Source organism: Mustela putorius, unplaced genomic scaffold (assembly GCF_011764305.1).
Source record: "Mustela putorius furo isolate JIRA1106 unplaced genomic scaffold, ASM1176430v1.1 tig00003834_pilon_pilon_pilon, whole genome shotgun sequence".
Classification (NCBI taxonomy): Eukaryota; Metazoa; Chordata; class Mammalia; order Carnivora; family Mustelidae; genus Mustela; species Mustela putorius.
In genome coordinates, this window is record NW_025421987.1 from 134,563,336 (window position 1) to 134,576,948 (window position 13,613).

The 13,613-nt window shown below is 42.1% G+C and overlaps 1 protein-coding gene across 1 annotated transcript in view; it reads left to right on the forward strand.

Annotated features, from left to right (window-relative positions):
* The window catches only part of STAC (SH3 and cysteine rich domain), a 154,094-nt gene that overhangs the window by 118,916 nt on the left and 21,565 nt on the right, over nucleotides 1–13,613 (forward strand). The window contains exon 9 of the mRNA XM_045089090.1: nucleotides 11,808–11,859. Within this exon, the coding sequence (XP_044945025.1) occupies nucleotides 11,808–11,859 (52 nt within the window). The remainder of the gene's footprint in view (nucleotides 1–11,807; nucleotides 11,860–13,613) is intronic.

The following is a 13,613-nucleotide window of genomic DNA, read 5'->3' on the forward strand; positions in this document are numbered from 1 at the left end:
TAGACTGCAAAATTGGAGTGATAAATCATAGTTTTTCCTTTTTTTTTCTTTTTTCCTTTTTTTCTCTTTTTCTCTTTTTCTTTTTTCCAAGAGATTATATGTTCCCAGTTTAAAAGCCAGGCACTTGATTTAAAATGTGTAAAGCAATTCTTTGAGGATTTGATACAGTTCCTTGAATGAACTGATGCTTTGTGAATTATCCTTTCCTCCTCATACCATAAGGTAGAAAAAAATTCCTTTTAACAAAATATCATTCTTATCCACCTACATTCTTATCCAGGGGAGCACACGGGTATTGTCCTCAGAGCAGAGGACAAATGAGGTGAGGGCACAGGGAATGTTTGGAGTGTAAGCTTGAGGGCAAAGATGTCCCAATCGGTGAAGCCAACAGCTGTAACTCAGAGCGGCTGAATCATTGCTTCAGCAAACATCAATTATGTATCTGCTCAGGAGCAAGGAAAGCTTTTCAGCCAATAGCTAACAGTCCAGACCTGTCTACTGACCTCCACAGAGCTCAACTCAGGTTTCGCTTCCTCGATGCACCCTTTCCTGATACCCCCAATCTGGGTGCAAGTCCTCTGTTATCTCCTTTCATGACACCATATTTCTTTTCTTTAAAGCACTTACCTCAACTTGTGTTTATATATTTCTGGAATTATTTGGTGAACCTCCATTTCTCCTATAAAATCCATGAGAACAAATCTGTCATTGCTAGCCTGTCTAGCATAGGACAGTTCTTGAAACACAATGATGCTCAATGAATAGGTGATGAGGAAATGGAGAGTATCGTGGAGATGAAGTGAACTAATGTTGTGCCTGCCGTGCACAATGTGGGAATGTCAAGTACATGATAATATCCCGGGAATGATAAAAGGGGAAGCAAACGAAGCTCAGAGGGCTTAGCCCAGACCTCTTTCCTGGAGGAGATGGGCCTTAATCCCATGATGAATATCATTTGTCAAGAAGAAAAAGTAGAAAAGGAGATCAAAGGGTTTCCGATGGTTGGGAAGAAGCCCTGGTAAGCCCTTACTGAGCACTCACGGTTGAGAGGTGGAAGAGTAGGCCTCAGAAAGGAACCTCTGGAGCACTGCCCCCTCAGTCTTAGGGCAGTGAGTCTGCCTCTTAGAAGTCCCACGGTCCTATCATTGGTCTCCAAATGCTGTCTATAGACAGAGGCTTTCATGAAATCATCCACTACCTCCCCAGGTTGCTGGAGCTCTCATGATAGTAGCTCTGTCCATCCAGCATGAGCTTGAGAACCAGACAGAGCAAGGCGGCAGGGGGGGAAAGCACTGTTGGGGAGTCACAGAGACGGAGTCTGTTTTCCGGTGTGATCCTTCCCAGCTGCATCTATTTCAGCCAATGGTGCAATCTCTCGGGGGCCGGTGGGGGGAGGGGAGGAGAGTTTTCTCCTTCCTAGGGAGACTGAGTATTAAACCAGATGATGTAACTAAAAGGTGGAATATCTTGCCCAGTACAAAGCGAGGTGCACAGTGTATTTTAGACCCCTGCTTAATTTGCCTCTTTTCACAATATGTCTTATTTCCAAGTCCTCTGGATCCCATCAACACTACCCTAAGGATATAATAGTTGAAAAAAAACACAAAGTCTCTCTCTGGCCTTTGCGCATGTTCAGTAGGACTTCGTCTAATTTGTCCAGTCAAAAGGAGACTGTGAGACCCTTCCCCTCATCTTCTGAGTCCATGTTGCAGTTGCTGACTTACAGATACGATATTTTACCCCTGACATGAAAGACATGGTGCCAACATGCACAGGATCCCTGGACTATCACTGACCACTCAAGGTCTGATAACATCAAAGAGCACCCCATTCCTCCGTCTGAGTGTAATGAGCTTGTATAGTAGATAAACTTCTGAAATTACGGTCTTAAACAGCTTCCACCAATGACACTTACTATCAAATTTTTTAAGAGCTTTGTAAATTACACTTTAAGGATGGCCAGCTTAATACATGAGCCAAGCTTTTTGAAATGCTACTTGAAATACAAACCACTATCATCAGCACTGACACTGTTACAGTATATGCTACCTTGTGAGGGCATACAGTGTGTATCCTAGTGGGTGAGTATATGCATGTGAGACATTTAATATGCTCATACACGCCCACGTGCTCACAGTGAGATACACACACACATTCATATGCCCATGCACACTCAGATACATGTTCATTCACACACACATAGTTAGCAAGAGCTTGGTAGCACATGCTTAGCTTTTCTCCTTCCACATTTACAGTGTAACCAGTCCCATTATCCTTGCCAATTTGGGGTTTGAAATCTGCAAAATAGTCTTAGAACCATTGCTTATTATTCACACCAACACGCCTTTTAAAAATCACTAAGAATAGGGGCACCTTAGTGGCTTGGTGTGTTGAACGTCCTGCTCTTGTTTTCAACTCAGGTCATGATTTCAGGGTCGTAGGATGGAACCCATGTAGGCTCTACACTCAGCACAATCTGCTTGTCCCTCTCCCTCCCCCTCTGCCCCTCTGCAACCCCACACAAACCTGTGTGTGCATGCACTTGCTCTCTCACTTTCTCTCTCAAATAAAGAAAATATCTTTTAGAAAGTAAAAATAAAAGTCAATAAGAGTAATTTTTATGGCTTTGCCATGCTGGTATATCTTGTAAATAAGCAGCAGATGTAAATAAATGCAAGTAAACACAAACCCCTAAAACACCTTAGGGGCTCTGAAATAGAGAATGGGGAGTAAATAAAAGACTGATGTGTTCAGATGCATATTCCAGTGACCATTTAATGCCTATTCCAAAGAATCCATCTTGCCTTCCCACATCTAAGTCATTTTCATTTTTATTAGTTCTCCCCAAACGAATTTATATGATAATGGCCATGTTTCATAAGGGGGAAAGAAAAAGGAAAAAAGAAAAAAGCTTAGGAGCCAGGAGAGGGAAAGAGGAAACTGCTTTTCCAATGTTATTAAATTCTAAGATACAGATTAATCTCCACTTCAGTGTGTGCCTGAACACCTAAACTAGGGGGCTTCAAAGAAAACTGTATTTTCTTTTATAATCCCAAATAAGGATTTAGGTTCTTGACTGGTCAGCCTCTTTCTTGGAAGCAGCAAGTCTCGGATTTTTCCGTGGTTGAGTCTGAATGAAACCAGGCAACCATTCGTCTCATTAGCTAATATTCACGAGAACCTCTGGAGATGGGATGGCCTGAATTCATCTTTTTCTGATTTTTTTCAAAGCAGCCCTTGAATTCGAGTTAAAACTGATTTTAACCCTTCTATGGCTGTTCTTACGATTTGTTTCATCTCTTCACTGCTCACCACGTGGTGAATGAGCATTGACTGGCTGCTGTGTGAAGTTTGCAGGCCCTGCCCTCGAAGAGCACAAGTGGTCCTCGGGCTGGAGGGATTGGCGTGCAGAAGAGTAGACAAGAAAGCATGCTCCAATGTGAGATCTTGTGAGAAAGAAGGCAATTCAGGACGCTGCCACACCACCTCCAGGCAACATCAAAGCAGCCACAGGAGGCCAGGGAAGGCTTTGCAAGGAGGCAGCATCATAACCAAGCCAAGTTTCCCAGCAAGAGGGGTCCGGGGTGCCTGTGCAGTTTGCTTAGTGAGCTGTCATTCTCTCTTTCCAGTAAGGAAAGGATAAGGAAGAATGGGTTCAATGGCAGAATATGAGGACAACTTTAAGAGGTAGGAGATGGGGGGCAAATGCCAACCCCATTACAAAGAGGTGTGCAAATTCATTGCATGGCTGGGAGCATATTTTCATGACTACATGCATTCCAGTCCCCATTCTGAAAAGACTGTCTTCAACTTCAGTAGAGTTTAATGAATGGACACCTAGCTGTTTTAGTTCATGTTCTATTGAGATAGTTTATGGTTCTTGACCTTTTGTGGTGGGTAAGTTGGGAGAACCAAAGCCAAGAATTGACAGGTAGAACGTAGAGGCTCAGGCTGGAAACCAAGGAGACATACTTCCAGTCCACTGGTCTTTTTCCTACCCCAAGCTTCTCATCTTGCATTGACTGTGTGGGCGTGTCCTCCAGTGAGGTTGACAATTTCTTCTAATCAGTAGACTGAGACAATGTATTAATTTATCCCATGCGGGTCATTCATAAGCCTTTCTTAGGAGCTTATTAAGATTGTTCAGCTTTGTTTTTAAGAACAGGAAGCTTGTGATCTATAGAATGTGTTCATGAAAATTCACTCCAGTTCATTAATAATTTTTTTAATTAAGGTAAAATCATGAATCTATACAAATATAGAATGAATACATGTCAGAATTTTTATTTGACTCATTAATTAATGAGTGAACCAGTATAATGTCCCATCTGGTACAAAGGAAGAATTCAAACATCTCACATACGTAGGCGATCAGGAGCAATGACATGAATTTATGAATGCGTACCAAACGGGTCAGTCCTCAGGGGCAACAACTGATTACATCCCACCAGACATAGTTCACTTGCATTTCTAGGGACAAGAGGCCTTTGCATCATCAACGGTTTTCTACAAGTTGTAGAAAATATGTAAAACAGCCCAACAACAATGAAAGGGGGAGATGGCCGGAAAGGTGAGCTAGACACCCAGATCTGTAATATTTATGCCTGTTTCGAAGTCTTTCATAGTTTTCCCAACTTTCCCTTACTTCCCCTTGAGTTCTTTTCACATATCTATGAGGTCATCCAAGCAATTCGTATTTGACAGCAGAGAAAACTATGGTTGGGTTTGTTAAAACACTTGTCACCAGCCCTAAGAACCTCTTGGAGAATATTATTAAAATAGAGATTCCTGGGCTCTGCCCAGGCCTAGGGGGTCAGATCCCATTTGGAGACCTGAACAGCTAAGCCTTCCCCTGGCTTCTGAGTATCATCAGACTTGAGAACTGCTGTGACATCCGAAGACCCTAAGTGGGCCAGTGACAGACCCAGGACTACATGGCAGGCTTCCTGCTCTTCAGTCATGCTCGATACTCAGGTCCACATCAGGGTTCTGGCCAGCTGCTTGTGTGGCTGTGTCCTTCACTCTGTAAGGCTTTCTAAATCCTTCACAATATGAGAAAAGGAGAGCCCTTGAGACAGAGTAAGACAGAATAAGCCTCCCTCGGTGTCTCGTTTCCATTCTCTAAGTACATTACCGCTTGGCAAATGCATCAACTTAATTAAAACTAAATGTAATTCTAATGCACCAATTTGATTTAAAAATAATCTTCACAGTCACCAGGACATCAAAATGCAATTAAGGCTATTTGAGGAAAGTCTCTGATGCATATTATGTTCCGAGGCTGCACCATGTCAGGAAACCCAGACCCTCCTGAATGCCGCTAATGTGCTCAGCAGCCATCCTCTCACTCAGATGCCTCTTCCAATTAGGTTCTGGAGAGCGTGATCCATGACAGTTCAGGAACATTTACCAAATCCATCCAAATGGCCCTTTAGCTGAATGCTTTTTCTCCTAGCTTCTCCCCAGACTTGGGGAAGCGCAGGCAGTCTCACGGATGTCAGATTTAAGACAAAATTAAACTGCAGATTCAGGAGTTCCTCGTTACCTACCCGTGTGCTCAGACTGTAAAAGGCTCTGGACCAGGACTATGGAAATTGAGAAGCAGGTCTAGCGAAAAATTAAGGAGTAGATCTGAAGTTAATGGAGCCATTTGGCTCCTTTTTATGTTCCCCTGAGCTGGTTTTTCCAGGACATCTCTTTTGGCTGAGTGACTCTGGTTGCTATAAGACTGACTTGGTTTTTGTTCATTTGTTTGGCTTTGGTTGGGTGGGTGGGTGTTGTTGTTGTTTGGTTTGTTGACTCTTTTGTTCCTAATGAATAGAAAAGGGTAAAAAATGCTAAAGGTAGCTGAAAAATACTTGGCAGAGTCAAATGGGAGTTCTGATGAGTTTCACAAGGCTTGGGTGGTATGAGAGGCAGCTGGATTTAGTTGTGTAGTCGTGGATTCAGATCCTGCCTTTAACTAGTGAACCTTCTTACCTTCTTACTTGTGTGCAGAAGGGTCTGGCTGTGCCCGCTTCATTCAATGAACCCACTGTCCCTCTCCAGCCCGTTTGGCTGTCCTCCTCCACTATTCCAACAGCTCCGTCGCAGCCAGCAGCTGGCTGGGGAATACTAGCTCCAGCTGCCAGCCCTTGCCACAGCTTTCCCGTCACTACCTTGGGTGGAGGGCAAGAGAGAGGGGCAGATGAGAGAGAAAAGCTTTTTCCAAAGCTCTGAATAACACTGAGGCCACTTAAGAGGCAAAAGATGATTTCATGAACCAACCATCCTTGCCAAAATCCTAAGAAAACACCCATTTGAAGGGTAATAATCACTAGATCTTCTCATTTCCTAGTGAAAAAAATTACACTTTCAGGAAAAAATTAGAACTTTTGAGCCCTTAAGGTCAGGGCTAAAGCGTTCCACATAGGCATTCTCATCCAACCCACACAGCAACTATGCAAAATAAGAAGAGTTTATTAAGTATTTATTATGTATAATATGTAGTTGTATAAACATCACTGATGAAGCTGAGTCTCAACAAAGCATGTATGTTGGGATTTTGGTGGGAGTAGGGGTGGGGAAGTCAATTCCACGCTTGCTTGTCCCCTCCACCCCTAGCATATTTCTTCTTGTTCAGCAAAGAGGCTTAATGTAAATTTCCAGCTTCCACGTCTTTCCCCTTTAAGAGTACCAGCACCTTAACTAAAGTAAAATCTCTTAACTACTTGGAATGAAAAAAAAAAAAAAAGAGTACCAGTATCTTGAGGGTAATAAATACGTCTTAACAACCATACCATCTGCTGTGGGCTTATCTAAACATGCTATACAAGTATTACCTCACCCAATCCTCAAAAATATTGATGAGACAGGTACTATTCTCTTCCTCACCTTACAGATAGGAAAACCAATGCTTCAAAGACTCTTCTCATCTTGTACACTCGACACATACCTAAACCTACCACAAGCATTCAAAAAATACCTGGATGTCCTATAATTTCCTTTGGCTCAATAGGCAAAGATGGAGAAATAAAGAAAGATAAATGTCTTTGGCATTCCAGAATATACAGTATAGCCAAAACATTGTGAAAAGAGACCAGAACATCCTTCCTTCTCTCTGTGCCTCCCAGCTGAGGGCCAGTCTGAGGTCTCAGGTTGTCTCAGTGGAGAAGGGACTTCTCAAATGCTGTGACCTCATCAGGGGTGTTAGCATCTAAACTCCTAGGAATCTGTGGTGCCAGTGCGGAATGGAGAGACTGGGCAGAGGTCCTCAGGACAACTCCCTTCCCACCTTCTAGAAGACCAAACCATGGCCATACACCTTGCAGAATAGTTCTCTGAAGCTGGTTGGGCTCAGTGGGCATTATCCATACAACTCTGTGGCGCCATGCCCTCTAAGTCATTAAAACCAGTCTCCCTTATGGTGAAAGAAAGAGGTTCCTCTGTCCACATGAAAAACTGAGAAATGAGGGAAGCAGAGGACTGCGGAAAATGAACCAGATAGCAGCCATCCTGTTCTCACACACAGACTCAAACACACACACTCATGGTCCCCTCACTGTTGAGCCGTGATTCTGCACTTAGCTGTTGTTACTCTGTTCCTACTCGTGATGGTAGCACAGAGTTCCCTCATCATGTCAAGACTTTCTGAAAATCATCCTCTGGATCCAAGACCTATGTTACTGAGCAAACCAAAAGAAAAGGCCAGCTGTGGTGTTCTGATCAGTCTATGCCAAAAGGGAAACTTATCCCTTTATCATTTACAAATTGCATTATATTGTAGACATGTATGATTCTTGGGTACAGCAAAAGGCTTACCTGAACTTAGGATGCTCTGATTGAATTAAACAAAAGGAAACTTTTTAAAAATATTTGGGGACCTGACAAGTTCATCTCCAGGAATTTGGAAATAGAGCTAAATTATAAAATCTGCACATTATGGATTGGGAACATAAGGTCTCCTGGAAGAAAGAGAGTAAGTGTTAGGCCAGCACAGGACTTTGAAGTGTGAGAACCCAAAATGAGAAAGAATTGTTCCATGAAGAGGGGCCTGGTCGGCCATAGAAACCTGAAACATTTGGGGGAAGAGAGTCACTCATTGGCAGTGTCCATCCTAAGACCAGCCACAGGAAGGAGGATTTTTAGGCGTTGGGCTTCCATTCCTCCAGGAACCATGGACAGGCTCTCCCTATGTGGAGCAAGGGAGCAGAATGTTTGGACTTAATTCCTTGATGGCAGGATATCGTGCACCAAAACCACAGACAGGAGAAGAGAACAAAGCTGAGAACCGGTTGAGTGGAGGACTCACAGGTGATAAGGAGGGGTGGCCACATTGGGCCACCCAAGCTTGCAGCTGGGAATCTGCACACCCAGGCTATAGGGGCAGCTTATGTATGGCAAGCAGCCAGGGTTAGCTGGTTTCCCAGAATCCCTGTGGATTAGCAAATCTGAATAAAATTTCACATGTTCCAGGGCATAAGGGCTGTCCCTAGTTATCTGGTACATGGCCCCAGGAGCAGACAGGGTTGGGGCATCATGGCCTGGACTGTGAGAGTCCAAAGGGAAGAGGTTGGGGTGTTGGCTTAACACGTTGCTTAAGGGAAACTGACTGGCCTCTAATGAGAGTCTCAAAACTAGGTCAAGACAAAACATATTGTTCATATTGTTTTATCTTGCTTGCCTCCTCAGATCCACAGGCCTGGATCCCATCTTGAAAAGGAGTCTAAGTCTGAGTGAAGGTGCAGTGGAATGAGTGCCAAGATTGGTGGGGGATGTGGGGTAGGGGCAAGGAGCAGGGCAAACCCCATGGGCCATGGGTTTGCTGACTGAGATGTCAGAGCATTGTTATCTTGGATTCAAGTGCTGCCTGGGGCAACTTCCTGCCTACAGTGAAAAAGAGACATTAGCTGTCTTCACCAGATGATTAGAGTAGTTGGCTAATATCAAGAGTCTACCCGTATGCTTTATATCTGCATCCTATCTATTCCCTTCATAGCCCTTATGACAATTTGCAATTATACATCCATCAATTAGAGATACAATCTTCCTGTTAGTATTTATAACCATATTCAATGTTCTATTTTCTGTGTGCTTATTTGTATCCATCTTTCTCACTAGAACATTAACTCCAGTGAGGACATTATTCTCCAAAGATTACCCAGAGTCAGTATTCTGGAATATTTGTTGAATGAGTGGGTAAACAAATAACAAAAAAGAAAAAATATATATTTGAATGTAACTCTCCTCCCTCACTAGGCAGTTTTCTGGTCCTGGCAGTGCTCTTTTATAGGATAAGACAATCCCCATCACGCTGTCAAGAGGATGTTTGGTATTGCTCATAAAATTATAGCTTGTGTTCCAGTGAGTGCCTTGTTCTAATATGTGGTTTAGTTACCATGGGTCGTATGCTCAGGGACAGCTCACCTATGGCCATGGTAAAGAGTGACTCCCTATCTAAATTGTAAAACCAGCAGTTAGATCCAGGCAGTATCCTTTCTCACCCTTAGGAAAAGGTGCCTCCACCCCCACCCTCACCTCCACCTTTTTTCCTTACTTCCTGTTTCTACCAAGCCATCAGTAAAGTCACTGGACTTGATGCTAACACATTGTTTCTTAGGTTATTAGGTTAAGTAAAATCTGCTGGAGTGAGAAAGATTTTTCTACATCAGCTTTCATCCTTGCTGCTTAATTAAATCCCTCACCTGGGAAAAGAGTGATTTTCAGCCATCTCGCTTTCTATGGCATCAGCACCGAACTGTGACTGTTGAAATACCAAAATGCCACTTGTGTTTAATGCTTCAGGTGTAACAAGCCTGTTCTATTTGGAGTCCCCTACGAAGATAGATATTAACTGAGAATTGAAAATGACAGCAGAGGAGATTGAATCAGAATACCAAATGAACCCCTGGATCTATTTCCTCTCCTGTTTCAATCCCTTGAAATGTCCAAAAATATATTTTTTAAAAAAACCCTCCACAAACAATACTAGAAAACAAGAAATAATACTATCCAAGACCCCAACATTTTGAAAAGTTCCTGGCAAACTACAGCAACTAGAATTGAGGACAGTGAAGATGCCTGGAGACCAAAACATGCTCAGGAAAAAGTAACTTTTAGGTATAAGTAGGGGGACATTCAAGGAGACACTGAACTCCCAGCAAATTCATTGAAGAACATGAGGGTTTCGCCAATAGCTTGATTGCATTAATGACCCAAATTCTTCACCTTTTCCTATACTCCTATCCTTTGCCATGGGACCTTACAGTTCCTGTCATCACAGAGGTGGAGCCGCTGTCCCATCCCTTGAATCTAGACTGGTCTCATAACATGCTTTGCCCAATAAAACAAGGCAGAAATGGCAGTGTGTCAATTCCAACCCTGGCCTTAAAGGCCTTACGTGTTTTGTGTGTTTCCATTTGCTGCTCTTAAAATTCTGGCATTGGTATGAATGTGCAAATTAACCTTCTGGTGTATGGGAAACAGGAAATAGGGCCAAGTCTCCCCAGTCATTCCAGCCAACAGCCAGCCGACACTCAGGTATGAGAGTGAGCCATTGTTTTGTGGCTGTATGGTACACAGCATTATCACAGCAACATATAACTGACACAGACTCCCAGCTGTGTTCATGACACCACATTACTGGTTCTAATGGGCAATAGATAGCAATGGTATTTGACCCTATAATCAAAGGAACAGCTGTATTCAGAAGAAAAGGAACCTATGCCTGTGTGAGTGCAGAAGTCTAAGAAAGACAAAGAGCTATGTTTAGATAACTCTTGACCCCAGACCATCTAGAAAGCAAGGGGAGGGAAGGAAAAAGACAGGTGTACTTAACAGGAGAATAAACTGATCTTCCCCTCACAAAGGTTAAGAAAGCCCTCCTGTTTAAGCCATTGGGGTAGTGGTAGGAGACCCCACACTGCTTGCCTGCTACGTTTTCAAGCATCTGAAAATGATAGGCCCCAATTGAGACTCCCTGCTCTTTTAAGCAGAACTAGAAATTACCCCTTGCACTTGGGAGAGAGAGACAGTGCAGACTCAGAAGCATGTAATAGCAGAGAAGCTCACCCAGCTGCCCACACCCATCTACCTCTGTTTTCAGCCATTAATATAAAGAAACAACCAAGAAAAAAAGAGAAACAACCAAGAAACACAGATATTGAAGAAAATCCCTTGACATGAAGGTAAAGCAATAAAAGAGGAGGCCAACCAATTCTAGGGGAAAGAACTCAATAAAGGAAAGAAATACTGTTTTTAAAAACAGAATATAATATTCTTAGAAATATCTATTATAATATCACATCCATAACAGAAGTGGCAAATATGAATAGGAAACTTCCAGAAATAATAAAGAACCCTTCTCTATATGTAAAAATAAAGCTAATATTGAGGTACCTGGGTGACTCAATTGGTTAAGCACCTGATTCTTCGTTTTGACTCAGGTTATGATCTCATGGTGGTAGGATCCTGTCCCAAGTCAGGCTCTGTGCTCAAGCAGAAGTCTGCTTGAATTCTCTTTCTCCCTGTGTGTCTGCCTCTTCCCCTGCACTCTCTCCTTCTCCCTCCCTCTCAAAATAAAGAAATCCTTTTAAAAAATAAGGCTATATTATTTTTTCAAATACAACATGGAAATAGTATTTGTTTTGAATGTATAACAAAACTATTTTCTTGGGTGGGAAGAACTGAGAAAAAGTCATGTTTATTTTACTTCTATTTATTTTAGGATTATTTGTGTAAATGAAAGACTATTACTTGTGAATCTGAAGTGTCATCTTCTTTTTTTCCCCCCCTCCTTCCCCAATCAACCCGTTCACGCTTCATTATAGGCCAGGAGACATGATTACTCTTCTAGAAGACACTAATGAAGACTGGTGGAAAGTAAGTATTCCTCTTTCTTAAAAAAAAAAAGAAAAGAGGGGGAGGAGTCAAGATGGCGGAGAAGTAGCAAGCTGAGACTGCTTCAGCTAGCCGGAGATCAGCTAGATAGCTTATCTAAAGATTGCAAACACCTGAAAATCCATCGGCAGATCAAAGAGAAGAAGAACAGCAATTCTGGAAACAGAAAAACAACCACTTTCTGAAAGGTGTTTTCTTTTTTTAAAAATTCTTTTCTTTTCTTTTTTTTTTCTTTTTTCTTTTTGTTTTTTTCTTTCTTCCTTTTTGAACCTCTTTTTATCCCCTTTCTCCCCACTCACGATTTTGGATCTCTTCTAATTTGGTTAAAGCATATTTTCCTGGGGTTGTTGCCACCCTTTTAGTATTTTACTTGCCCCTTCATTTACTCTTATCTGGACAAAATGACAAGACGTAAAAATTCAACACAAAAAAAAGAACAAGAGGCAGTACCGAAGGCTAGGGACCTAATCAATACAGACATTGGTAATATGTCAGATCTAGAGTTTAGAATGACAATTCTCAAGGTTCTAGCCGGGCTCGAAAAAGGCATGGAAGATATTAAAGAAACCCTCTCGAGAGATATAAAAGCCCTTTCTGGAGAAATAAAAGAACTAAAATCTAACCAAGTTGAAATCAAAAAAGCTATTAATGAGGTGCAATCAAAAATAGAGGCTCTCACTGCTAGGATAAATGAGGCAAAAGAAAGAATTAGTGATATAGAAGACCAAATGACAGAAAATAAAGAAGCTGAGCAAAAGAGGGACAAACAGCTACTGGACCATGAGGGGAGAATTCGAGAGATAAGTGACAACATAAGACGAAACAACATTAGAATAATTGGGATTCCAGAAGAAGAAGAAAGAGAGAGGGGAGCAGAAGGTATACTGGAGAGAATTATTGGGGAGAATTTCCCCAATATGGCAAAGGGAATGAGCATCAAAATTCAGGAGGTTCAGAGAACGCCCCTCAAAATCAATAAGAATAGGCCGACACCCCGTCACCTAATAGTAAAATTTACAAGTCTCAGTGACAAAGAGAAAATCCTGAAAGCAGCCCGGGAAAAGAAGTCTGTAACATACAATGGTAAAAATATTAGATTGGCAGCTGACTTATCCACAGAGACCTGGCAGGCCAGAAAGAGCTGGCATGATATTTTCAGAGCACTAAACGAGAAAAACATGCAGCCAAGAATACTATATCCAGCTAGGCTATCATTGAAAATAGAAGGAGAGATTAAAAGCTTCCAGGACAAACAACAACTGAAAGAATTTGCAAATACCAAACCAGCTCTACAGGAAATATTGAAAGGGGTCCTCTAAGCAAAGAGAGAGCCTACAAGTGGTAGATCAGAAAGGAATAGAGACCATATACAGTAACAGTCACCTTACAGGCAATACAATGGCACTAAATTCATATCTCTCAATAGTTACCCTGAATGTGAATGGGCTAAATGCCCCTGTCAAAAGACACAGGGTATCAGAATGGGTAAAAAAACAAAACAAAACCCATCTATATGTTGCCTCCAAGAAACTCATTTTAAGCCCGAAGACACCTCCAGATTTAAAGTGAGGGGGTGGAAAAGAATTTACCATGCTAATGGACATCAGAAGAAAGCAGGAGTGGCAATCCTTATATCAGATCAATTAGATTTTAAGCCAAAGAGATGAGGAAGGACACTATATCATACTCAAAGGGTCTGTCCAACAAGAAGATCTAACAATTTTAAATATCTATGC